General features: G+C 61.3%; 1 protein-coding gene across 1 annotated transcript; it reads left to right on the forward strand.

Annotated features, from left to right (window-relative positions):
• Positions 1–12,173: 12,173 nt before the first annotated feature.
• L1CAM (L1 cell adhesion molecule) lies at positions 12,174–26,696 on the forward strand. The gene is made up of 26 exons (XM_035011200.1): positions 12,174–12,364; positions 15,723–15,828; positions 16,073–16,275; positions 17,251–17,373; positions 17,491–17,661; positions 17,855–17,966; positions 18,081–18,265; positions 18,406–18,537; positions 18,678–18,821; positions 19,439–19,550; positions 19,663–19,829; positions 19,945–20,101; positions 20,284–20,408; positions 20,532–20,642; positions 20,905–21,102; positions 21,307–21,377; positions 21,557–21,779; positions 22,504–22,619; positions 22,712–22,913; positions 23,002–23,124; positions 23,242–23,415; positions 23,515–23,634; positions 23,728–23,880; positions 24,239–24,373; positions 24,692–24,764; positions 25,403–26,696. Exons 1-26 carry the CDS (start codon positions 12,289–12,291, stop codon positions 25,632–25,634), a joined length of 3,744 nt encoding a protein of 1,247 aa, XP_034867091.1. The 5' UTR covers positions 12,174–12,288; the 3' UTR covers positions 25,635–26,696.
• Positions 26,697–27,034: the final 338 nt, after the last annotated feature.

Consider the following 27,034-nt stretch of genomic DNA (forward strand, 5'->3'; position numbering starts at 1 on the left):
AAACCAAACCAAAACCCAGCTCTGTGCTGTTTTAAGAGATACACCTGAGACAGGAAGACATAGAAAACCTGAAAGAGAAAACTATGTCAGACTCATCAGTCCACCCTGTTAACCGGCTGGTTCCACCGCCTTCAGTGACCCCATTCCCTCATCACATGGCCTTTGTCCTGTGTGGGGGTGGGGGTGGGGGGTCCGGCCAGACTCTGGGTGGCTGTCCAGGGCCAGTTTTCTGCACCCAAGATGGCTGTGAGGAGCTCTGGTCTGTCCTCTCTTATTCCTGCTCTTCCTGACGTTGGCCCCTCCATCTTGGCACACCGAAGTGGGAGAATGGGCTTTTTAGTCAAATAGAAGCCAGTGCAAATCCCAGCTCTGCCATTTGACCTTGGGTAAGTCACTTGACCTGCCTGAACCTCAGTTTCCTCATCTGTGAAATGGAGGCAACAATGGTGCCCATTTCATAGTGATGGGCTGAGGAGTAGGTGAGCAGCTGCATGTGGGGTGCCCAGCACGGCCCCTCCTGGCTGCAGGACGGCCTCCCTGGACCTCATGCTCCTCACTGGAGAGTGAGGATAACAGAACCTTCATCATAGGGTCATGTGTGGATGCAGTGATCTAGCAAAGAAAAAGAGACCCTTTCTAGTTATGCTCCCTGGGCACATTCCTTGAGCTCTTGGGACTTTAGTCTCCTCACCTGTAATACGGGCTAATAATGATTGACCTCCCTGGATTGCTGTGCTCAGTAAATGTGCTTATACATGAACCGCGCTCCAGAACAATGGCAGGCCCATGGGAGGGCTCAATAAACGTGATTTAGCGTCATAACAGGAATGAATCTTAGTGTAATCAAGGAGGCTGAACCCATCACTATGCACTCAGGGGTAGCATACTGACTGGGCTCTGTCCTCTTCACTCTTGTTATTGCCATCACAGTGATCAGCATCAAACCCTATATTCCCGAAAGGAGTAAAGGATCTGTGGAGTTGGGGCTGGAGGAAGAGGCTGGGAACTTTATCGGGGTGAGTGGGGAGGCAGAGGTGGCTGGAGAGGGAGCAGGCAGGAAGCAGATAGCAGCCCAGGGCCCCCTGGAAACCCCCCTTCTTGGGCGCCCAGGACCGCCCTCCATTCCGAGCTCTGGGCCTACTCTGGGTCCGCTAGAACCAAACGGGGGCGGGGGGGGGGGGTCCGCACTGGCAACCCTGGGGGGCAGGGTGGAGCTCCCTTGGCTCTTCCTCTTCTCCAGCCCTCCACCTTCACTCAGGAGCCTATCCTCCTCAGCGAGTCTCCTTCTAAAGACCCCTAGAAACATCGCATCCAGACCCTCACTGAGGGCAGGACTCCGAGCCTTGCCTTGCAGGGCAACTGGAGGCCGGCACTTCGGTCAGTGGGGTGGGAACTCCAGGTAGGATGCCCGGGCCCCTCCCACGTGGGCCTCCTGCATGGCGTGGAGGGTCTCGAGAGGCTGAGTCGAAGGCCCCGGAATGCTTCATTGGGCAACAGGCATGCTCATAAAAATACCATGGCCACCAGGGCTGCAATCTGCCATCTGGGCCCTAGGCCTTCCTTGCCCTGCGGCCGGCTCGGCTCACTCCGGAATTGCTGCGCCCTCCGCCTCCCACCGGAGGTCACGGCCGGGGCCTGGGGGGGCGCTGGGGAGGAGCTCCCTCCCAGGCTTCCAGTGCTAGACTGCCGGAGAGAGTGGGGCCTCTGGGAAAGGTCGAGATGGGGCCAGTCCTCACGACAAAGAAATAAAACGCTGGCCTGAGAAAGCTGGCAGGGAGTTGGAGGAAGATCTAGGAATTGAGAGCGGCAGCTAGGGGCTCCCTCTCCGTGACCGCCTCGCCCCTGGGCTCTGGGCCGCCCGCATCCCTGGAGCGTCTTTGGTGGGCTGAAGTCGAGGCCCGCGCCCTACCGGACCCGATGCCTGGGATGGGAGGGATTCGGGGGAGACCCCGGGGACTTGGGAGTCTTGTCCGTGGGTGGGGGAGCGTCCAAACACCCCCACGACCAGGGCGCGGCCGGGACGGCGTTGCGTGTGGGTGCCCTTCGCTCGCCAGCGCCCTGGTCGCCCTGGCTGTTTCCCCACCCGACTCCTCCCTCCACCGCCCAGCCCCGCGCCCCGGGGGCACCCTAGCCCCGCCATTCCTGCACCCTGAACCGACACTGCGGCGGGGGTGCCGCGGTGCGGGGGCGCTCAGAGGCCAGGGACTTCGGGGCTGCCGGCGCAGGTCCGGCGAGATCTGGCGGCGGGGGTCGCACTGAGCTCCGCAGGGGGCCACAGGCGACTCCCGGCCGGCGCGGGGCTCCCGCAGCCGGACTCAGCAGCCGGGGTCCGCGGCGAGGGGGGGCGAGGGCGCGGCGGGGCGGGGCGGCCGGCGGGGGAGGTGATCTCACTCCCTCCTCCCCCGCCTCCCCTGCGCTCCCCTCCCCCTCCCCTGCGCGCACGCCCGCCCCGCCCCGCCCCGCCGCTGCCTCCGCAGCATCGGCATCGCAGACGCGCTCGGGCAGCGGGTCCGAGGCCGGCGTGCGCGGAGGCTTGGGCGGGCAGCCCGAGCGGCAGCCGCAGCTCAGGTAAGCCGGGCAGGCCTGCCCTCGCGCCCCGGCTGCGGCTGCGACGCCCCGGCCCCCGGCTCAGCCCTGCCCGGGGTCGGGGGGACGAGAGCCAGGAGCGCCGCACAGCCCTGCCCGCAGTTGCGGGGGGGGCCTCGCTGGAGCCCCACGCAGGCCAGGCACCGGGCTCCGGGCCCCACGGACGGGAGCCGGGCGGGGGGAAGGAGACCGGGGGCCGGAGCCCGACAGGTGAGGGGTACCTGGGCGACGCCCAAAATGCCGATCGGGAGAGGGACACTACGCCGGGAGTCAGGCAGGGCCTGTGCGGGCAGGTGGGGGCTGAAGTTGGCACATCCCTACGCGTGTGCGCGTGTGTGAGGAAGGGAGCGCGATGGGGGGCCGAGTGACCCCCCCATCGGCCGCCTTGGGGTGTGGCCCTGGGCGTGGCTGCCCCTCTGCCCCAGCCGAGGGCTCCCTTTGGCTGAAAATCCCGCCGCCTGCGTTGTAGGGCTTGGCCTAGGCTGCCCCTGCCATGGGGGGAGGGGTGGGGACAGGGCTGGGCGCTGCCTGGCCCTCCGCCCCAAGGCCGCGTTGGGGGGGGGGGCGAAGGGGGGCTTTGTTCTCCTCCCTCTTCTTTCCAAACCCCAGCCTGGACTTCCCGGGGCTCCCCTGCAAGCCTGCACCAGGACGGGGGTCTCCTCCTGCGGAGGCGCAGGGTGTGTCTGGAGCCTCAGGTTCTGCAGGCTGTCGTGGCCAAGAAAGGGTGCACTGTGGGAGGTCAGCCTGGGCGCCTACCGATGTGCGGTAGTGCACAGGGGTGTAGAGTGTGGGTCTGTCGGGTAGAGGTGAGGGAGGGAGGGTCTCAGTGGCTCAGGGCCAGGGATTCTGGAAAGCGAGATGCTCAGGGCGCTGTCACTACCCACCTCACGTCTTTTGCCCGTTGCCGGTCTCTGTCTCTGTTCAGCTAAGGGAGGGGCCTGCAATTCCTCTTTCCCCCTCCCTAGGGCACACTTTTGGGATCTCTTGGTTGGCAGGGGCTGCAAAGGAGCACCTAATACAACCCGGTGCCCCCTACAGGGATCGGGAGCCCCGCTCATCACTGCCTGCCTTAGGGAGGCAAGCCCCGGGGCCATCTGCCAGCCCCAAGGAGTTGGAGGCCTGACCCCCCCCCCCAAGGAGGTGCCCTGCTTCCAGTTAACTCCACCCAAAGGGTAGGGGCTTCTGGGCAGCCCAGTGTCATCTCTGCTGACTCACGTGGCCCTGACAGTGAATAAGCCAGTCAGCCTTTCTTCCCATGAACTGCTGCCGAGCCTCATCTTTCTTGTCCCTTGTTGGGGGGGCTGGGGCAGGCTCCTGTCTGGGGCCTCTTACTCCTGACCAGCTCCTTGCCACAGGTGGTGGGACTCCGTCTGGCCCAGCTTCTCGCACCCAGGCAGCACCCACACGTGCACCCACGGGCTCCCAGCCTTCAGGGGCTCTTGGCCATCTGTGGCCACAAGGCAAGTTGGTGTCAGGGCTGAGACCGGGAATGTCCTGTGGCTCCTAGTCTGCATTCTGGTCTCTCTCTTTCCCTTCGTCCTTATTTGTGTCCGCGCGTATGCGATCCTAGAGGTAATGCAGCTTCATCGCGGTACCCTTGAAATACCCAGAAAAGAACAAAAGAAATTAAGGATTGCCAGTGATCCGATCACCACTCAGCACACCTCAGCCTCAGTCTCCCTGGTTTGCTACCACCCGCTCCCCAGAGGCTCCTCCCCCAGTGCCCAGCCCTCAGCCCCCCTGCAGAGCACCGAGTGGGTGCACAGCGCCCCGAGGCGGCAGGGGCCCCTTTCTGCACAGGGATGAGCTCCTCCCTGCCCCGGAGCCCGGCGGCCCATGGTGTGGGCAGTCATTTGCTGGGCAGCTGCTCACTGCCAAGTGCCCACCTGGGCCAGGCTCCGTGCTACCAATGGAAAAGCCAGTAACAAACCTGACCGACACCGCCTTTGTCCTCCAAGGGATGAATTGGTTTTCTTTTTTCCTTTGTGACTCTCTGAAGGGAAAAGGGAAGCAAGGAATGATGAAGGGCCTCGTCTGAGGTCTACTCCAGCGGCTGTTCCATTAGCCTCTTCCGGCTGCCGGGGCGGGTGTCTTCCATGGCACGCACTTGGGCAAACTGGCTGGGGAAGATGGAGGAGGCGGCCCCACGTGCCATACCTGCCATCTCCCAGCCCAGTGACTTGGGCCCCCCAGTCCCTTCCCTGCTTTGAGTCTCAGCCCTCTTGGCTAGCACATGAGGGCACAGACTCGTTCATCTCCAGGGTCCCTCTCGAGACGGTCTCTGGTGCCGCTCTAAATGGCTGCAGCCGGAAAGAACGTCTCAGGGCCCCCCTGCGGGCAGTGGGGGCTGCGTGGCCTTGCAGAGCAGCCCGGCCAGGCCCTGCCAGTCATGACCCGCAGTGCCAGGCCAGCCCCCAGGAGAGCCAGGGCAAAGGTGGTGGGAGCTTTTCCAGGACCCCCTTCTTGGGCAAAAGATCGAACAGTTCCGGGGTGAAGGGGGTGGGTTTCTAGGGTTGTCCTGGGCTTGGGGAGGGCATGCCCTAGGGGAAAATGGAGTAGAGATGGAGGTCCTGTGCAGAGGTTGACCAAGAGGCTCCCCTCTGCAGGTGTGAGGTGGGGAGATAACACGCAGAGTGCAGTCCCAGGGGCCCCGCCCCAGCCTGTGATTCAGACAATGGGGGATGCAGGGGGTCTGATCCTTCCCTTTAGGGTCCCAAGCAGGCGCTGTTTTGGCCCTGCCTGCTCCTCGAACAAGATCGATCTGGACGGCTGTGTTTGGGTCCCTGGGTGGGGCCCCGCTGGGATGGGCCCTCAGCAGGTCCTGCCCTCCAGTCTTTCACCCTCCTGCTTGCTCTGACCTGGCCCATCCTGACCGCCTCCCTTCTTCTGCTTCCCCTGCCCCCCCCCCCCCTTGCTCTCTCCTTGCCAGCCGCCCAGCTCTCCATGCCCCCCCTCTCAAAGGCATCGCCTTTCTCCTCCCCACTCAGCTGAGTTTTGCTGTGGGGAGTGCACTGCTTCCCTCCTCCCTTCCCCTGCCTCTGCCTGCCCCACCCTTCCCCCTTGGTGCCCTGGGCTTAATCTCTTTGCTTCCCCTTTTGTCTACTGTCCCCGCTCCTCCCCTGCCCCATTCCCAATTGCCCTGAGCTTGGCTCCAGCTCGGAGCCTCAGCCCCGGGGTGACTGCTCTGCTGCCCCAGCACTCTTCCAGTGGGCTCCACGCCTTGGGGTTGGGCCCAGACTGCCTGGAGGGGCCTCATCTGACCTGGACGGTGGACAGGAGGCGTCTGCTGGCCACCAGCCAGAGGACTGGGGGACAGGCCGTTGGAAAGGCCGGTCTGCGTTCTCCCTAGATATCAACAGGATCTTTGTGGCCTCCAAAAGGCAATGGTCAGAGAGGGGGCCAGGGTCCCTCTGCAGGGGAAGGGTCTGGACTGCTGGCCTTTTGGGAAGCTTTTCTTTGTCCAGTGCCCCCCACCCAGGGCCTCAGGAGCTTGCCTGGGCCCTCCGTGTTCTCCTTAGGTCATGAAGCCGCAGGGGGAACATCCAGCCACTGTCCTGCTCGTGCCAGCCTCTGGCCCTAAACCCATCAGGGATGGCTTTGTCAGCCTTGGATTGGGTGGGGCAGGAGGTGACAGAGTCCTGGGCTTTGTGCGTTCAGCCAAGGGGGCCTTCTGAGCCTGTCCATCGTGATGTCAGGCTGATTGAGGAGCTTGAAGGCAGGAGACGAGTCTCCAGGAGCCCCTCCCTCAGCTCTCCGGTCTAGAGCATTCGGAGAGGGCAGCCAGGCTGGACATTTGCCTGGGGGCGGTGTTGGACATGGGTGTGTGTGCAGCTTCCAGGATTCCTCTTTGCATGTGTGGGGATCCTATATCTGGTTGCATGTGTGCGTCTGTCTGTTCGTGAGAGAGCGTGGGCACACAGATCCCTCTGTGCCCGAATGGGTCCCCTCAGATGCCGGGAAGGGGCGGGGCTGATGGCGGTGGCAGCATGACCCGCATGATATGGGGCTTCCCGTTGTGTGTGGGGGGGTGCCCTCTGACCCCTCCCCTGGCCTCCTGCGTTCATGCCTTAGGAATGCTGAGGCCCTGGGGACAACAGAGACTCCATTGTCCACCCCAGGCTTCCTGTGCCCCCGCTGCTCTTTAGCCCTTTGGGAGTGGGGAGCCCTGAGGGGGCTGGAGGGGCCTGGCAGTCTCTGAGCCATTTTTAGGCACCTCCTGCCCGTCCCCCACCCGTTCCGTGGGCCAGGTGTCCCAGGACTGGCAGATCTGAGCAGACAGCTGGGGCTTCTTGCCTCTCCTCTTTGCCTGGCACCTTCCCTGCACTGCCTGCCGGCTCATCCCTCGGGTTCTAGAGGCAGGCCCTGCCAGCCCACAGCAATGCGATGTACATTGTGCTCTCTAGCCTGGCCCCCAAAGCCCCTTCTAGTGCCAGCTTCGTTTCTTAGGTGTGTGTATGGGAGTGTATTCTGGTCTTTTCTTAGCCCACTTTCCAGAGCTGAAGGGAGGGCTTAGAGGGGGTAAAGAGGGGCAGCTTTTAGGCCGTGGGCATCAGTTTCCCCAACTGTGCATGGGAAACTTGGCTACAGCACTGGCATTCTAGGGGTCTGGGAGGCTGGGCCTCAGTTTCCCCTTCTGCACGGCTGTCCCCAAGCCTAATAGGGAAAGGAATTTGCCTTCTCTTGGATGGTGTCCTTGGATGGGGCATCATGTAAAGCCCAAGGCCTAGGGATGGGATGGTTTCTGCTGTGTGCTGAGGAGTGATATGGGTCACATCCTACTTCCACGTGGCCTGCTCCCAAGATTTCCCTCCCTGCCCCCCACATTTGCCTGCCATCTGCCTAGCAAATAAGCCCTTCCCTAGGGGGCAGGACGGCTTGGAGGCCATCCTTGTCCAGGGCCCTGGCCCCCTGGGAAAGCAAGCAGGTACACATGTTGGGATGCCGGGTGCCTGAGAGGTGAGCTGACTCCCCCCCCCCCGCCCCCCGCCGTAGTGTTTGGTGGCTTTGGGAACCTCCGCCCTATCTAGAAGCTCACCCCCCAGTGAGTGTCCGTCCATGCTGGCTCTGTGACCTTGGATACTGCTCTGGCTCTCTGAGCCTCGGTTTCCTCATCTGTAAAATTGGGATCATGATAGCACCTCCTTCCCCGGGGGGATTTTAAGGATTAATTGAGTGACGTAAGTAAAAGTGCTTAGAAGAGTCCCTGGCGTGTGGTAAGTGGTATCCATGAATTTATTTAATAAAATGGGGCACCTGGCTGAGACACACACGTGAGGGGGTGGAGAAAAACTGTCCTGGCCGCAGATGGTGAGCTCTTCCCCTCCGCTCCCCAGTGGAGACTGTCTCTCCTCCCTGCTCTCCCACGAAGGGTTAACCTCTGTCCCACCCTTTCCTCATCCTTTAAGGAGAATGGTCCATTACAGGTGAGCTGTTGCCTTGGAGACTGCAGCCTTGAGGGGGCTGAGGGCTCACTCTGGGGAGCGCCTTAGGGAGGGGCGAGGTGGGGGGGACCACAGAGGACAAGGTGGCAATCCTTTAAGGCTTTCAGGCCCCCAGGTACCTGTGGGGCTCCCACCCAGCAGCCTCCTTTATGTATTATCTAAATAACCCATTAGGCTGCGGCAGGCTTTCCTCCCGGCTGCCAGTGGAGGGAGTTGGGCTCCATCTCCATGGAAACCCGCCAGCCACAGCCTGGGCGGGGAGGGTGAGGAGGAGCCTTAAAGGAACACAGTGCGTGGGGTGCAGGTGACACCCACGGCCTCCTGTACACGCTGACGGGCTCAAAGACCCCCACAAGCCCTGCTGGGGAGACAGCCCAGGCATGGGTGCCCGCACGTAGCCATTCCCCAGGTCTATGAGTACGCGGGCCCAGCACCCACACTCGGACCATCTCACACACCTGGGGCGCTGATCCCCCAGCCCTGCCCCTGCTCGGGCCTGTGAGGCCCTGGGACACTGCCATTCTCAACAGACCTTGAGCTGGAGGGCCCTCTCGCTACTTGTCCCTTGAGCAAGTGCATTTTTATCAGATGGGAGGGGCAGAGAGGACTCTACACAGGACCTGGGAATTCACGCTGGGCACCCTTGAAGGTTCATGATGTGTGTGTGTGTGTGTGTGTGTGTGTGTTCAGGGAGGAAAGCAGCGACCCCAGGTCTCAACCTCGTTCCATGACCTTCCAAGTCCTCCTCTCCTCAGTCAGAGGACAGGAGGCCAGAGGAGAGGACTCCCCAGGGGACCCAGGGACTAAGGGGCACAATCTAGCTAGGGTGCGGCAAAGGGCGGAGCCCCTCTGGAGTCCTGAGCCTCTCTCTGCAGGCTCCAGTGGACCAGTCTACCTCCATGCCTGCCACACCCTTTCTTCCTGTCTGTGCAGTGGGGGGGGGGGGGGGATGGGTTCCCAGCTGGACCCACTCAGGAGCAGCCTGCCTTTGTTGTGCAAAGTGCAGGCGTGCACACGGACACCCACTGGTGTGCTTGTGCATGTGTGGGCACCTTCCCCTAGCCAGGCGGCCGCTCACTCTGCACTAGCAGAAATCTTGGAAGGACTCCACTGGGATCCTCTGAGTACTTCTCCCTCCCGGCTGTGGGGGTCCCCACCTCCTCTGGGAGGGCCAACCAGCAGTGGCTCATTCATCATGTCTTACAACTGTCTCCTAGCCCCATTGCCACAAGTGGCCGGGGACCTGCGGGACCTGCTGCTTGGTCTGTTATCGTGGGCTTTGTCTCTGTGGTCCTGGCTCAACAGCTTCTCAGCCGTTTGTCTCTCTGCCCTGCCTATCAGTCTAGCCTGACCTCCAAGCCCAGGAAGCCCCCCTCCTCAGGCCCATCTCCCTCCTTCCCAGTCCCTTGGCTGGCACACCCCCCCAAGGGACAGGGATGCCCAAGAAGGCACAACTAGGCCTGTGCCCATGTGCACACACACGCCACTCACTCTTCTTGCTCTTTGGACCATTTCCCATCAGGGCTTTCTGCAGCCATCTCTCACTCCTTGTACTCCTTTTCTCCCTCCCTTTCCCCAGTGCCAGTCTCTGTTGCTGGATTTCTCTCTTGGTTACTGTAGTGGTGGCCCAGCATCCTTTGTCTCCCATTCCCTGTCCTCCCTCCCCCAGCCCCATTTCTCAGCCTCTCCTGCTCCCTCCTGCCTCTTTCTCACCCTGTCTGTCACCCTTCAGTCTTCCCCAGCCCATCCCCACCCCTCGCAGACATGGCCTTGGCTCCATCTGTACACCAGCTTGTGGAACACTCTTTGCCTCCCTGCCCCTGGAGGTGCTGATGGGGGTTGGGGGGGCCCTGCTGAGCTGACAACCTGAGCTGCTTGCTCCGTAATTGCCTGAGGAATGAGGAGAGATCAGAGACCCAGCAGCAGTGGGAGTGGAGGAGGCAGAGCCCCCTCCCAGCTGTCAGGGGGCCTCAACCTTCTGGCTCCTGCCTGTCTGAGTGCCCGGGAAAGTGGCAGGCTGGGTGGCAAATACCAGGAGACGGTGGGGCATTGGGATGGGGCAGAGAATGGGGACCAGGGACTTGGAAGTATTGTACTGACCCTGCATATACACCCGGGGTATATGTGCAGAGCCCCATTCTGGGAGCCTAGATTTTGAGGACAAAGAGGAGCTGCCATGACAGTGATCATCATTCCAGCAAAGGGAGCACTCAGGCTTCCTCCATGCAGGAAGGCCCTTCTTTGAGCTCGCCCTCACTGGTTTCTCTCCCCTCCCCCTCTGAAGTCTAGAGTGTTCAGAGCTCCCAAGGTTGTTGTTTGATCGCCTGCCCTCTGATCTGAGTCTCCTACTGTTTCCTACAGGCCTTGAAGTGGAGGCCAAGCATGCCTGGGGGCCACCCTGCTTGTACTGGCTTGGTGAGGGAAGGTGGGGGCAGAGCTGTTGCTCTTCCCCTCTGGGCCCCAGCTTAGTTCTTACAAGTTGGGAATTGGCCATGTGTTCACCACTTTCAGCCCTCCAGGTCATTCTCTTGACCTTCAGCCCATCCATGTTGACCTATCCTGGTGCTTCTCCACCTCCCCCGTCCAGCTCTGGATGTGGGAGTCTGAGACCTCCAAGCTGACTGCTCTTCACCACCATCCATTTGCCCTACCTAGTCCCCAGGCAGTCTGTTGCATTCACCACTCTTCTCGGGTCACCTTACCCAAAACCAATTTATGGTTCCTGGTTGCTTCCTGACAGAGTCTAGATGCCTTAGCATGGCATCCTAGGCCTCCCTACCCACCCCTTCAGCGTTCTGGATGAAGCTTGGTCCCCCTTCGTTGAAGTGTTGGCTGGGCACAATGAAGATGTCCAGTATGGTCTTGGGGAGGGCATCCAGACCCCAGCTCCAGCCTCAGGCTCTCTGTCAACCAGCAACCTATTTTTACCCCTCCTGCACTTTCTCCAGTTGCCTCTTTCTCACACCCATTCCTGTTTGGAGTCAAAGTCAGCTGTCTTCTTGGGAGTGTTTCCTCTTCTGTCATTGGCAGAGAAACTCCCCTTGCTTGGAGTCTCCCCTTGCCTCCAGTCTTCAGGGCTTCTTGCATGCAAGTGGAACATGGGTATGGCTGCTCTCACTTGGGCTTGGGTGGACACATCTAGCAATTGAGCCTGGAAGACTCAGAAAAAGACCTGGGCCTGCCAGACATTTGAGAGGTGACTGTCCCAGAGCTCCCGCTGATCCCTGCCCTGACCCTGGCTTGAAGCATCTGGAAGGGGAGAGGCCACAGTGACTTCTATTGCCCCCCACCCCCCCGCAAGGGGCCTGAGGGACAGAGGAGAGGTGCTTTCCTACTTCCTTTTCTCCTGCCACTTCTTGAGGTTAAGCTTCCTTCGCCCTTCTTCCATTTCCTCAAACTGTTCTATGAAATGCCACCTTCCTGGGCCCCTTTCTTCCCTTCCCTGTCCCCACTTCCCAAGATCCCACTGCCCCCCACCAGCTTTTTAGACCTGAACAGCACCCAGAGATTAGTTGGCTCTGAAACCCACAACAGTGAGACTGACAAGAGTTCTCTTTCTACATACATGCGTGCCCCTGCTTCTGTGCACACACAGAGATAGCAGATGTGAGGTTTGATCCCCCACGGATACACACGAGAAGACACACCTTCTCCTGTGTGCACACACAGCTATCTAGACCCATGCATTGATTCTCCCAGACACATACCCACTCGTGAGTGCACTCCTCTCCCAGAGAAGACATATACAAATGTGTTCCTGCATGCACATACACAGCCACATAAATACTAATGTGCATATTTGGCTACGTGCCCATCCACATCCACACTCATGCACAGAGTGGCCTGTGGCATGCCCAGGGGAGCTGATTGGGGCAACAAGTTGATGCTTGAGAAGCAGCTGGTGCAGAAGGCACAGACAGAGGAGAAAGGGAATGAAAGGCAACCTGGAGGCCTAGCCGGTGCTAAGACTCTTCTAGGTTTCTCCCTCTAAGGTGCGGGGGAGGGAGGGAGGGGGGAGCCGGCCAGCTGGGGGCGGGGCGGGGGGCGGGGCCAGGAGCCCTGGCTCGCCCAGATGTTAGTCACTAAAGTCGTCCGTTCTCTCCTCTCTCCTCCCCCACCTTTCCTTTCCCTCCTTCCCTCTCCCAGTGCCCCCACCCCCGGCTCCCGCCCCAAGCCGCCCACCAGCCCCCTTCCCTCCGGCCGGAGCCTGAGCCGAGCTCGGCCGGCTGTGCCGTGCCGAGCTGCCGGCGCCGCCGGGAAGATGGCCGTGTCGCTGCGGTACTTGTGGCCTCTCCTTCTGTGCAGCCCCTGCCTGCTCATCCAGATCCCCGACGAATGTGAGTAGCTGGAGGGAGCCTTGACGCCTCCCCTCGCCGCCGCGCTGGGCTCCTCTTTATCTTCTGCCTCCTCACCTTCTGCCGGCTCTGGACCCTCACTCCTACGTTCCTGGGCACAGAGTGGGCGGGAGGCACCCAGGACCTCTGGAGAGGACGGGGTGGAAGACGCGGGGTGTGTCAGCACCATGGATAGGGAACAGGCGCGGGCGGGGCGGGCGGTTTCAGGACCACGGACAGCGGGCTTGGCTCTGGCCGGGCCCCTCTCTGTGCGCTCTCCCTTGGCCCGCACACCGCCCCCGCCGCCAGGATTGTGGCGGGCAGGAGAAGTGGACCGGCCCCAGTTATGGGCTAGCTTGTGCACTGGATTCAAGTTTTGCCTTCCTTCTGACGAGTAATTCCATCTCGGGCTTTTGGTAGCCCTGTCTGTGAAGTGAGACAGGACAAGACACCTTACAAAGGCCCAGCAGCTTTCTGGATCCTTATGATTGCGTGGGGCTGAGGGGTGGGACTGCTGGAACCTTTCGTTTGTGGAGGGTCATGGGTAGGTGTGTGGGTGCTGGGGAGTATGGCTGGAGGTTTGTGACAAAACATGAGAATTTGCACATGCTTGTGAGTTGCACAGACTGTATATTTTGTGTGTATGGAAGTATGTGGTTGTGATTGACAAAGTGTGGATATTCTTGAGTGTGATTTTGATTTCCTATATGTGTAAGTTTGTGAGTCACTATAACTGTTACTTATTGGTCAGGTTTGGAAGGTCTGCAGGTATTTGACTGTTAGCATTTGAGTATAGTGGGTCGTGTATGCATGTGAGTTGGGGCCACATGTGAGTACCCATTTGCGTGTGGGGTGTGTGTTACCATGATGATGTTTATCTTGAGCCTGCTCCTTCCTTGGTAGTTCCAATCCTTTCTCCTTTCACCTTGCCACCTTTGTCTCTGAGCCTGGACCTGGAGGAGGCCAGTGTCACTGAAAGATGAGCTGGGGGCTGGCAGTGGGGAAGACTGTCTATGCCAGGAATGGGACAGGGGTGGAGGGAGGTGCGCTTGGAAGGTACCTGGCATTGGGGGAAGGCAGCTGAGGGTCTGGAGAAGGTGGAGAGGGACCGACAGGACAAAGGGTGGGGATGACCCCTTAGATATGCACATGGAGGCCCATGCAGTCACACCTGCACAGACCCCGGTTACAGATGCACATAGATGCACACTTGGGTAGACACAGACAAGCCACCTGTATCCAATCAGGCCCAGATATACAGAAGGGGCAGAGACCCCAAAAGGACACGTAAGAGGCGCACACACACACACACACCACACACAAGCAAGGGGTTTAGACACAAAGGAGCAGTCATCCACACAGATGGAGGCAGGTGTACAATACTGAACGCAAGCACGCACACCCATAGCCTTCAGATGTTCTCTGGCAAGACACACCCATATACAAACACATTGCCGGGCAAACATGTTTCAGGCAGTTCACCCAGGAGCATTCACATGTCTGCCTGGATTCACACTTTTGCACACTGACATACACGTACTTGTCCTCCTTCCCCTCCGTCTCCTCTTGGTTGCTTTTCAGGCCTTACCCTGGGCACCAGCCTGGCCTGCCCTGCTACCACACTGGCTGGGCCATCTGGCCGGGTGTGTCCGTGTGTGTGTGTGTGTGGACGGGGCAGGGAGAATTTGGAGAAAGGGAGGAGTGAGGAGAGAGAAGTGGGCTGCCCTGGGCACCGGCCAGCACTTGTTATTGACCCCAATACAATATGCTGGGTGGCCTGGTGCTTCCCCGTTGGAACGTATCCTCCAGCTAGAACCGTCTCCCTCCCTGCCGCTCCAGGCCCCTTTGTCTCTATTCCCGCTTCCTCCACCCAGTCGATCTTCCCCATCCTGTTCCCCATCCCAATCACCGTCTCTTGCTCTTGGGCTGCCTGCACTGGCCCCTCCCCAGCTCAGGACTCCCTCTGCAGTGTCCCCAGGAAGCCTCATCCTCTCTCTTGGGGGCCCTTAACGGAGGTCTTCTGCAGAGACAAAGCTTTCAGAGCGCACTACTGCCCTCCCTGTCCTGCCTCCCTGCCTCCTCTCCCCGCCTCACAGCCACCCAGGCCAGTGCCGGGCTGAGTCCTGCGCGGGGAGGCAGTAGCTCTGGCCTCCGCCCCAGGGAACTTGGTGGCAGGCGGGGAGGAAGGAAGGGGAGAAAGAGAGGGTTGGCGTTAGCCCTGCAGGCGATGGAAACTCGGATGCAGCCAGGCCTTTGGGAGGGTTTCACGGGGGGAGGGGCGGCTGGGCTCCGAAGGCTGGGCCTGGGTAATTGAAAACACTGAGCTGTGCTAATTGGATTAGGAGGGAAGTGGGCTGGAGCAGGGGAGGGTGCCCTGGATGCTGAGCTGACTGCCTCCCCACCTTCGGAAGCACCCTGGGTGGAACGCGGGTCAGTTATGCAGACCCTGCGGGGGGTGGGGGGTTGCAAGGGTCTGTCCAAGGGGCACTCCTTGTAAAAGGCACAGATTTCTCCCTTTCTCCCTGTCTGCCGAGAGCCCCACAGCCTGGCCCCCTGTGGGCATGACCCCACTCCTGAGGCCAGTGATCGGGGCACTGTCCTGTCCTCTGGGTCTTGACCTGCCACAACTCCAGCCTGTCATGTAACCCCCGTGTCACACCACCCGTGGCCCGGTTCCCTCTCTCCCCTTCCCCAGGGGGTCTGCTGGGGCTTATTCTGCCCCTGCCATTGGGCTCCCTGCTGGGGCTTAGTGTCAGCATTTCTCTCCGCTCTCTCCCTTGCTGCCTGGATTTCTTAGATGAAGGATACCGTGGTAAGTTGGGAGAGGGTGTTTCCCAGAAGGCCAGGGAGAGAGGGAAAGAGGGGTGCCTGCAAGTCCCCCTCCAGCATATGCTCCACCTACTCAGGAGCCCCGTGCCCTATGTGTGCTGCCCGCTTCTCTGGCTCTTTCACCTGTGGGCCGTCTTTGTTCCGTCTCTGCCCTCGTCTCTGCCCTGGCCTGTGTTTCCTCGCTCACTCTCCTGCTTCTTGCCGTTGCTCTGTCCTCTCTGCTCCCCTCTCTCCCCGGGACTTCCTGGTTACCGTCTCTGGCTTCATCTCTCTCTTAGATGTCTGTCTTTGTACTTTTTGTTGCTGTTCTCTCTGTTCTCTCTTTCTACCTTTGTACCGTGTTCCCTTCTCTCCCTCTTTTCATGACCCACAAGCCTATGGCTCTCTAGCTCCTTCTTCCTTCCCCCCACCCCCGTAGCCTTGGGGCTCTAAGGGTTTCAAACCCTGCTTCCTTCACAATGGAACAGGGGTGGAGGCTCCGAAAGCCAGCCAGACACCATCCTTACCACGTCTCTGTCTATCCTGTCCCCAGTGATGGAACCACCTGTCATCACGGAACAGTCTCCACGGCGCCTGGTCGTCTTCCCCACAGATGACATCAGCCTCAAGTGTGAGGCCAGTGGCAAACCTGAAGTGCAGTGAGTGACCTTCACCTTCTAAGCCCTCTTGCTGGCGGCTGAGCTCAGCTTCTAGTCTTTGTGCCTCCCAGGGCCACCCAACTTCTGTGCCCAGATGCCCCAGATCTCTCTCATCACCCTTGGTCCTTTCCCTGCCCAGTCCATCCCCGGTGCCCCTGGCTGCTCACAGCCTGGCCTCTGGCCTGTTCCAGCCCCTGTCCTGGGTTCCAGGGCCTCAGGCCTCTGAGCCCTTTTCTGCCCACAGGTTCCGCTGGACTCGGGATGGCATCCACTTCAAACCCAAGGAGGAACTGGGTGTGACCGTGCACCAGGCACCGCATTCGGGCTCCTTCACCATCACGGGCAACAACAGCAACTTTGCCCAGAGGTTCCAGGGCACCTACCGCTGCTTTGCCAGCAATAAGCTGGGCACGGCCATGTCCCATGAGATCCAGCTCATGGCTGAGGGTGCGAGGCGCCGCAGGGGCCTGGGAGGGCCTGGGGCACATGAGAGGGTCCCCGAACAGGTCTCAGGGAGCTGGTGTGGGAGTCCGGTCTGGGAGCCGTGCAACCCCAGCTGGCGGCTTAGTGTGTGGAAGAGACTGGGGGCCCTGCCAGCCGCAGCCACCTTCCTCCTCCCGTGCTTTGTCTCTTTCTCCGCTTTCTGGTCACCCCTGACTCCCCTTCCCTTGCTTCTTCCCCTGGGCTTTGTCTCGTCTTGTCCTCCGGGGCCCGCCGCATGGCTCCTACACGCGGGCTCAGGCTTGTTGAGCTGCCCTGTTCCTCCCGCTGGTCTGCTCTGTCTCTGTTTGAATCACTGCCTGGGCTTGGCCTTCTGTCCCCTCTTCTCCTCTGCATCTCTGCAGTCCCATCTTGTTCTCCATGGCTCTCGGGGCATCTCATGCCACCTCCCCCATCACTCCGTGGCCTCTTTCCTCCGCTTTCCCTCCTCCCTGCTGCATCCGTGTCCACCTCCCCCCTGGCCCTCCATCTCCCTCCTCGACGCCGCCACTTTCCAGCTCTGTCTTTATCTGTGCTGTCCTCTCCCTGGGGTTTTCCTTCTGCATCCCATCCTCCCTGAGCTTTCTGCCTCCGGAGCATGCTCCTCTCTCCTCTCCACCCCTCTGGTTACCTTGGGAACTGTTGCCATGGTTTCTGTGTCAGGATGATGGAAGGGTCTGTGACTCCCACATCCTTCCACAGCTCCCCTCCCCCATCCCTACACCACAGCCTCCCCCGCCACCCCTGCCCAGGTTAACCCTTCACAGCCATCGGGTCTCCTGCCCAGTCTCTCCTCAGCCTTGAGCCCAGAAAGGCCCCGGAGTCCCTGCCTCCTGATAACATCAACTCCCTCTCCACCTGGCCCTCCCATGCCCTTGGCTGTCCCTCCTCCATTCCCCAGAGAGTTGGGACCCCTAGAGCCAGCTTCTCTGTCCCTTCTAGGTGCCCCCAAGTGGCCGAAAGAGACAGTGAGACCTGTAGAGGCAGAGGAAGGGGAGTCAGTGGTCCTGCCTTGCCACCCCCCGCCCAGTGCCGAGCCACTCCGGATCTACTGGATGAATAGCAGTGGGTGCCCGCGGGGGGGGGTGGGGGGGCTGCTGACTGGGCAGAAGGTGGCACTGGGTACATCTTCTCGGATGGGGGCCTGACCTTTGCCTCCGTGCTCCCCACCCACCCCCGCAGAGATCTTGCACATCAAGCAGGATGAGCGGGTGACAATGGGCCAGAACGGCAATCTCTACTTTGCCAACGTCCTCACCTCGGACAACCACTCCGACTACATCTGCCACGCCCACTTCCCTGGCACGCGGACCATCATCCAAAAGGAGCCCATTGACCTCCGGGTCAAGGCCAGTGAGTCCCAAAGACCCGGATACCGGCCCTACCCCCTCACCCTCAGGCAGGGCCCATCCCAGAGATCGGATGACTTCAGTCTTCCCCCGGCACAGCTTGGCCCCCACTTCCACCCGGCCCAGACCCCTTCCCTGGTAACTTCGTGGGTGGAGCGAGGAGCGGGCCATGCCACCCACTTCCTTTCTCCTCACAGCCAACAGCATGATTGACAGGAAGCCCCGCCTGCTCTTCCCCAGCAACTCCAGCAGCCATCTGGTAGCCTTGCAGGGGCAGCCATTGGTCCTGGAGTGCATCGCTGAGGGCTTGTGAGTCTGGGTGCCCTGGGTGACAGTGGGCAGATCAGTGGGGCCTCTGTCGTGGGACCGTGCTGAGCAGCCTTGTGCTCTCTCCCCTGTGCTCTCCCCTCCTCCCCCCGGCAGCCCCACACCCACCATCAAGTGGCTGCGCCCAAGTGGGCCCATGCCAGCTGACCGAGTCACCTACCAGAACCACAACAAGACCCTGCAGCTGCTGGACGTGGTGGAGGAGGACGACGGCGAGTACCGCTGCCTGGCCGAGAACGCACTGGGCAGCGACCGGCACACCTACTACGTCACTGTGGAGGGTAGGACGCCTCCAGTGGGCGGCCTGGGCTCCCAGGAATCACCTCCGGGGACCGCAGTCTGCAATGCGTGGTGGTGGCAGGGGGCGGGCTGTGGGGCTGGCGCCGGCCCTGGGCTCAGGGCGCTCTCCTCCCCCTCGCAGCGGCCCCCTACTGGCTACACAAGCCCCAGAGCCATTTGTATGGGCCAGGGGAGACTGCCCGCCTGGACTGCCAAGTGCAGGGGAGGCCCCAACCAGAGGTCACCTGGAGAATCAACGGCATTCCTGTGGACGGTGAGTGGGGCCTCAGGCGGGGACAGGGAGCATGGGGGAGCCCTGGGGAGGGAGGGCAGGGTGAGTGGGGCCTCAGCGTGCCTCACTGCTCTGCCCTGGGCACCCCCCCACCGCCCGGGGCCCACCTGCTGCTCATGCAGAACTGGCCACGGACCAGAAGTACCGGATCCAGCGTGGGGCCCTGATCCTGAGCAACGTGCAGCCCAGCGACACGATGGTGACGCAGTGTGAGGCCCGCAACCGCCATGGGCTCCTGCTGGCCAATGCCTACATCTATGTCGTTCGTGAGTAACCCATCTGTCTGTCCCCGAAACCCACCAGGCGAGGCCCCCGGACTGACTCAGCCAACAGCTGCTTCGCCTACCATGGCTGCCTCTCTCCTCCCCGGGGTCCTTCACCCCATCTCTCACCCACCTTCATCAACAGCGTGCGGTGAGGGTGGGGGGGGTGGTGGTGTGGAGGAAGGGCGGGGGCTTGCCACCATTTACAGGTGACAGAGGGGTTTCAGAGAGTGCTCTGGCCCACCATGTGTCACTGAGCGGAGCTTCACCCTGGCCAGGATGTGCCTGAGGCCAGCCTGGTGGCTCCTCTCCCGGAGCCTCGGGGAAGACAGGGACGGGCCAGGAGGGCTTTCAGGAAGAGGTGGGCCGTCAGTGGAGCCTCAAGTGATTGGTCAAACTTGGGTGCTTGGGATGGGAGGGATACCTGAGGCACGTTGGAAGGCGGAGGCTCAGCCTGGGTGCAGGGAAGCAAGATGGGCAGGGCTTTTGGGGACCTGAGAATGCCCCTGAGCCCTCCTGGGAGAGGCTGTCCTGCTGAGCCCCGCACCTGCCCTGACGGCTCCTGGACCCTCGCCCTGCCCTGAGCCCCGCCCTGTCCTCTGTACCTACTTCTCCCCCAGAGCTTCCGGCCAAGATCCTGACTTCAGACAACGAGACCTACATGGCGGTCGAGGGCAGCACTGCCTACCTTCTGTGCAAGGCCTTCGGAGCCCCCGTGCCCAGCGTCCAGTGGTGAGTGACCCCTCCCCAAAGGGGGCACCTCTAAGCCATCTTCTGGGCCAGGGCGCCGGGGAGGGCGGGGCGCCCGGTGGGGTCTGAGCCGGGCCTGCCCTGCTCACTCTAGGCTAGACAAGGAAGGGAAGACCGTGCTGCAGGATGAGCGCTTCTTCCCCTACACCAATGGGACCCTGGGCATCCGGGACCTCCAGGCCAATGACACTGGCCACTACTTCTGCCAGGCTGCCAATGACCAGAACAACGTGACCATTGTGGCTAACTTGCAAGTCAAAGGTCAGGTGATAGCCCCCCCCAACTTCACTGATGTGATCAGCAACACCTCCAGGAGGGAGGGTTGCGGTCTCTGGAGGACATCGGAGTGACCCTCCCTTTCCTTCATGGTCCTCAGATGCCACTCGGATCACACAGGGGCCGCAGAGTGCAATCGAGAAGAAAGGCTCAAAAGTGACTTTCACGTGCCAGGCCTCCTTTGACCCGTCCTTGCAGCATAGCATCACCTGGCGAGGGGAGGGTCGAAACCTCCAGGAGTTCGGAGACAGTGACAAGTGCGGGCCCAGCCCCAACCTGGGCCTGGTGGAAGGGGGCAGACTGGGGAAAGGAGGATGTCCAGACCTCCTGGCCTCATCCGTGGGGGAGCACTCCGGCTTTCAGCAGGGAGGTTCTGGAAGAAAGGGAGGGAGGGGAGCGGAACAAAAGCACAAGCTTGCCCCGCCCCGCCCCCCGCCAGGTACTTCATAGAGGACGGGCGCCTGGTCATCCACGGTCTGGACTACAGTGACCAGGGCAACTACAGCTGCGTGGCTGGCACCGAGCTGGACATGGTGGAGAGCAGGGCAGAGCTCCTGGTGGTGGGTGAGTCCTGGGATGGTACTGGGCTCATGGCCTCGAGGCGGGGAGGGGTGCACAGAAGCCCGCAGTCACACTGCAGGGCTCTCCCGAGCTGGGGAGTGCGAATCCACCCTCCGTGACCCTCAGGGAGCCCGGGGCCGGTGCCTCAGCTGGAGCTGTCTGATCGTCACCTGCTGAAGCAGAGCCATGTGCGCCTGTCTTGGAGACCCGCTGAGGACCATAACGCCCCCATCGAGAGTAAGAGGCCCGAGCGCGGTGCCTCCCCACCTCCCTCCTGCTACCCCTGGTAGCCTTCCCTCCTCCCGGGACTGTGGCTCCATGGCTGCCCCCCTCCCTGGGGCTTGCACCTGTGTTTGGGGCTCATAGTTCCTCATGGGACTCTGAAGTTGCCTGTTGCCTTGGGCACTGCCTCTCCCCCTCAGGGAGAGCCGGACTTGTACCCCCCATTTACCCCTCCCCCATATACCACACGCCCAATTGCCCGTTCACCTCTTGGCAGAGTATGACATCGAATTTGAGGACAAGGAGATGGCGCCTCAGGAATGGTATAGTCTGGGCAAGGTGCCCGGGAACCAGACCTCCACCACCCTCAAGCTGTCACCCTATGTGCACTACACCTTTAGAGTTACTGCCATCAACAAGTACGGCCCTGGAGAGCCCAGCCCGGCCTCCGAGACTGTGGTCACACCTGAGGCAGGTGAGCCACCTGGCGTCAAGGGGAAGAGTGACCTGCCCGAGCCCCTCTGCTTCTAGGTTTCCAGTGGGAGTTGGGAGGCAGGGTTCCCTCAGAGCTGCTGGCTCCTGGCCTCCAGGGCCAAAAAGGGCCCTTCCTTCCTTGGGCCTTGACCTTCACAGCCTCGGCAGGAGCCCACAGCTTTGATGTGTTAACATTACTTTCCAGCCCCAGAGAAGAACCCTGTGGATGTGAAGGGGGAAGGGAACGAGACCAGCAACATGGTCATCACTTGGAAGGTGAGGGGCCCCGGGCTGAGCATGCCCCAGGACATCAGGCCAGGATCCAGGTGTTGGCTGCTCCCCCTGGCTGTGCGAAGGACCAGAGGATGATAGGACATGAGGCTGGGCTCGGGAGTGGGTCAAAGGAGGGGGGTGCTCTTGGCCGACCAGCTCCTCTTCTGCTCACCCCCCTCTAGCCCCTTAGGTGGATGGACTGGAATGCCCCCCAGGTTCAGTACCGTGTCCAGTGGCGCCCTCAGGGGACGCGGGGTGCCTGGCAGGAACAGATCGTGAGCGACCCCTTCCTGGTTGTGTCCAACACCTCCACCTTTGTGCCTTACGAGATCAAAGTCCAGGCCGTCAACAGCCAGGGCAAGGGCCCTGAGCCCCAGATTACCATTGGCTACTCGGGGGAAGACTGTGAGTATCCGGCTGGCCCCGCCCACAGGGGGGTGGAGTCCGCATGCCCCTGCGAGGCCCCCACCCTTCCCTCCATGCTGGGGCTATCAGTAGAACATTTCCTAGGAGTAAGGACATTTTCTTCCATAACCAAAGTGCCCTCATGAAAGTACAGAAGTTTATCATTGATACACTATATTTTTCTAGTTGGCAGCTGATATTCCAATTCTATCAGTCTTTTCCGCCAGTCCAGGATCCAGTCCAGGATCCCCCATGAAGTCTAGTTGTCCTGCGCCTTTCCTTTCCTTGCATCTGGAACATTACCAGATATTAATTTTTTTTTTAAGATTTTATTTATTTATTTGACAGAGAGAGACACAGCGAGAGAGGGAACACAAGCAGGGGGAGTGGGAGAGGGAGAAGCAGGCTTCCCGCGGAGCAGGGAGCCCGATGCGGGGCTCCATCCCAGGACCCCGGGATCATGACCTGAGCCAAAGGCAGTCGCTCAACCGACTGAGCCACCCAGGCGCCCCCAGATATTAATTTTGATCACCTGGTCCAGATCCTTTGTCCCTTGCAAATAATAAACGGTGTGCAAGGAGAGACCCTGACACAATGCACACGCCTTGTTCATCAAACTGCCTGCCCCCCATAGAGCATTCAAATCCATCTTCTTTCTGCGGGTGGGTTCTGGCCTGGCCTCCGGGCGCCACAGGCCCTCATCCATGCCACTGGCTGTTTCCAGACCCCCAGGCAAGCCCTGAGTTGGAAGGCATCAAGATCCTTAACTCGAGTGCTGTGCTGGTCAGGTGGAGGCCTGTGGACCCAGCCCAGGTCAAGGGCCACCTCCGAGGATACAATGTAAGGAAGGGTTCAAGGCATGGGAGTCCCTGGGGTGGGAGGAAAGGGTCCCCACTGAGGGCAGTCGGGTCTCCTGCCCCCGCCCCCTGCAGGTGACATACTGGTGGGAGGGCAGTCAGAGGAAGCACAGCAAAAGGCATGTCCACAAAGGCCACGTGGTGGTGCCCGCCAACACCACCAGTGCCATCCTGGGAGGCCTGCGGCCCTACAGCTCCTACCATCTGGAGGTGCAGGCCTTTAACGGCCGAGGACTGGGGCCCGCCAGCGAGATGACGTTCAGGACCCCGGAGGGAGGTGAGCCTTGTACCACCGCGCCCCCGCCGCCCTGCTCCCGCCCGGGCAGGCCCGGCCCGGGACCTGCCGCTCTCTCTGTGCCCCACAGTGCCCGGCCACCCGGAGGCGTTGCACCTGGAGTGCCAGTCGGACACCAGCCTGCTGTTGCACTGGCAGCCCCCGCTCAGCCACAACGGCGTGCTCACCGGCTACGTGCTCTCCTACCAGCCTCGTGCGTGTGTCGTGCGCCCCGCGTCCCAGCCCGGCTGGGCCGACGAGTAGAGGGGAGCTGGGGGGGGGGTGGAGGCAGAGCCCGAAGCCACAGCCAACTCCCTGCGTCTCCTCGCAGTGGATGACGGGGACAAAGAGCAGCTGTCCTTTGACCTTCCGGACCCTGAGCTGCGGACACACAACCTGACCAACCTCAGCCCTCATCTGCGGTACCGCTTCCAGCTGCAGGCCACCACGAAGGAGGGCCCCGGAGAAGCCATTGTGCGGGAGGGAGGCACCATGGCCTTATCCGGTGAGCTGGAGGGGCTGAGGAGGCCCCGGCAGAGAGCCAGGCCCACGAGGGCCAGCCTTGGGCCGCCTCGAGGACCCACAACCTCCTCTTGCTCCCCAGGGACCCCGGAGTTCGGCAACATCTCGGCCATGGCCGGCGAGAATTACAGCGTGGTCTCCTGGGTCCCCAAGGAGGGCCAGTGCAACTTTGGGTTCCAGATCTGGTTCAAAGCCCTGGGGGGTGAGCACAAAAGGGCCCCCCCCCAGGGCGGTGGCATGGGACCGGGCCGCTGCATGGCACTCCCGCTGACCCCTGCCGCCCTCGCCCCTGCAGATGAGAGGATGAGCCCTCATCTGCCACCGCAGTATGTCAGCTACAACCAGAGCTCCTACACGCAGTGGGACCTGCAGCCTGACACCGACTATGAGATCCACCTGCTCAAGGAGAGGGTGCTCCTTAAGATGGCCGTGAAGACCAATGGCACGGGTGAGGCTTCCGTCTGTCCCAGCTCCAGGCCCCATGTCATGGCTCCAGTGTCCTCCTCCTGGAATCTGAGTGCTGCTTGGCCCGTGATGGAGAAGCTCAGGCCCCTGAAATGGCCCCTTTCAGTATCTTTCTGTTTTAACTGTTTCCGGGGCAGTCATCTTTGCAGGAGGTCCTCCTCCTCCCCACCCCCTGCCCCCCAGAGGGTTCCCCCGCCAAGTGTCAGTTTCAAGTATGCTTCAGTCCCAGGTCATCACCACCCCCACCCCCAGCCCCTGTGGTGTCTGTCCCCAGGGGCAGAGGGCTGGGAGTAGGTGTCTCGCTGGGGCCCAGGCTCAGAGTCTTCCTGACCTCCCCGCAGGCCGTGTGAGGCTCCCTCCCGCGGGCTTTGCCACTGAGGGCTGGTTCATCGGCTTCATCAGCGCCATCATTCTCTTGCTCCTCATCTTGCTCATCCTCTGCTTTATCAAGCGCAGCAAAGGCGGCAAATACTCAGGTAACCCCTGGCCTGGGGCTCAGGCGAGGGTGGTAGAGCTTCTACAAGTCGTCCTCGGTCCCCGAGCCTCTGGCAGGATGGCATGGGCGTGTGGGGGCAGGCAGGGGGCCCACAGGGAGCTTCTGTGCAGACCAGCAGCAAATGGCCCTCAGGCCCACGCGGGGTGAGTGGTATACCTCGAAGGCTTCTTGGCTTCTGAGTGCTGTCGAGAGAGCACAGAGGGGAAGCCTCACCCGTGTCTCCAACCTGGGGATGGGACCCAGCGTCCAGAGTCAGGCAGGGGTGGGAGAGAAAGCCGGGCCTTCTCTGTGTCTCCAGTGAAGGATAAGGAGGACACCCAGGTGGACTCCGAGGCCCGGCCGATGAAGGACGAGACCTTCGGCGAGTACAGGTGAGCCAGGGGTAAGAGCAGGTGTCGGCCGGCCGCCCAGCACCACCCTCGCTTTCATATCTGACCCTGTCTCTCTCTCTTCTCTGTGCTGCTGGGTGATGTCAGGTCCCTGGAGAGGTAAGATGGGGGTGGTGGGAAGATACTGTCAGAGCCTGATGGCAGGGGCCCTCCTGCGGACAGTGTGCCTGGGAGTGCCATCGGCCCCCGCTTGCCAGGGCTCTGCACTCCCCCAGCCTTCTGGCCCGGCAGACCCCTGTTTCAGGGAGAAGCCAACGTACCCCAACTGGTCCCCACACTGACACCCAGTTTCTGGGCTTACCTGTCACCTTCCCAGCTCCCCACCCCCACCCCCATGCCTGGCTCACCTACAGGCTGAGCGCCCACTTCCTTCCTCACGGTCCCCCGGGATCCTGGGCATGCCCAAGCCTTGCCCCGCTGGCGGTGTGCGCACCACCCGCCGTCCCGGGCACGCGTCAAGGATGAGAACTTCTTCCCCGGTGCGTTCAGAGCAGATGCGAGGCAGGTGGAACCTGGGCCCCGCCCTCCCGCCAGGCGTCCTCCCTCAGGCTAGCACCCACCTGCTCCCGCTGGGCTCCGCCGGGCAGCCTCCCACTCCCTCCTGCCCTCTGCCCCTACAGTGACAATGAGGAGAAGGCCTTTGGCAGTAGCCAGCCTTCCCTCAACGGAGACATCAAGCCCCTGGGCAGCGACGACAGCCTGGCTGACTATGGGGGCAGCGTGGACGTCCAGTTCAATGAGGACGGCTCCTTCATTGGCCAGTACAGCGGCAAGAAGGAGAAGGAGGCGGCAGGAGGCAATGACAGCTCAGGGGCCGCCTCCCCCATCAACCCTGCCGGGGCCCTAGAGTAGCGCGTTCCAGCCAGGCAAGGCCAGGCAGGGCCAAGTCCAGGGCCGGGCCACAGGGGAGTCAGAGGCCGAGACCCCCATGCCCAGCACCTGTGCTGCCCTTGGGACCGAGGCTCCGTCCACCCCCTACCAGGCCTCGGCCCCAGCCTCTGGCCCTGGGCCTGTGGGAGGCTTGAAGTTGGGGGCAGAGGAGAGGAACTCACTGCTAATCCCCTTCTGACTACCCGGTCCCCACTTGTTTGCCAAAACCCAGCTGCACCCCTTCTTGGGCACGCACTGCTCTGTTCCAGCTCGGGGGCCAATCCCCCGCACATCAGGAGCCTTCAGATGCTGCCTCGTCAGCCTTTGGGCCGTGCTTGGGCAGAGAGGAAGTAGGGGTGGCCGCTCTTCGGACAGCCGGGCTGGGACTGGGGACAGAACTCGGCGTCCCCACCACCTGCTCCAAGCAGGATGGGGGGTGGGCAAGAGTGCCCACCTGCCACTATCACACTCGTGGGCACCTGCCGCCCGCTGCGCGCCCCACCCCGCGGCCGGCTTCCAGGAGCTCTGTACACACGCTGCCTTCGCTGCCCACCAGACAACATCCAGGTGGCCGCGGTCACTGCCAGGGTGTGGGGCGGGCACACTTCCCCGCTGCCCCTGCCACCGCCTGCAGCCCAGGGCCCTCTAGCCACCCTGCCCGGTCCGAGTAGTGCCCCTCCTCAGCCTCCCCTGCCCCTCAACCTTGGGAATGTAAATACACCGTGACTTTGAAAGTTTGTGCGCTTGCCTTTCCCCATATGCCACTAGTGTGTAGGCAGATGTCTGAGTCTCTAGGTGGTTTCTAGGTTTTATAGCAATTAGCTTTGATGATCCCATCCTAGGAAAAATAAAAACAGACACACACACAAAGAAAAAAGGAAAAAGGAAAGATTGGTTCTCCCAGCTCTGCTGTGCTCCTGCCTGGCAGCCAAGGTCTCCCTGTATGCCTTTGCTTGGTCTGTTGATGAGCCCTTTACAAAAAACAAAAGAAATATATATATATGTACATAAAGATCAGAATTATGACAGGCAAATAAAAACCTGCGAATGAAGAGGAACTGTCGTCATTTGACCGAGCACGACTTCCCCTGGCCACGTCCCACACTGGAAGGTGCCAGAGCCTTGCCCTCCACTCCCGTGGGCCTTGCTGGCCTCCGAGACACCTGTGTGCTCCCACCAGAGGGGCAGGTGCGGGAGCCCCTCTTCCCTGTGTAATAGGACATAACTCACCTGGGAGCACCTGCCTGGCTGCCTGCTGCCCTGGGGTGGCCACCCTCTCAACCACTAAAACACACTTTAAAGGAGTGACCACCTTAAGAGGACCCCCAGGGCTGACCAGCCGGCCTTGGGGATTTCTGAGTCCGTCCGAGCCCTGGCTCTCC

This window comes from Mirounga leonina, unplaced genomic scaffold, assembly GCF_011800145.1.
Source record: "Mirounga leonina isolate KUSES-001 unplaced genomic scaffold, KU_Mleo_1.0 Mir_101799, whole genome shotgun sequence".
Taxonomy (NCBI): Eukaryota; Metazoa; Chordata; class Mammalia; order Carnivora; family Phocidae; genus Mirounga; species Mirounga leonina.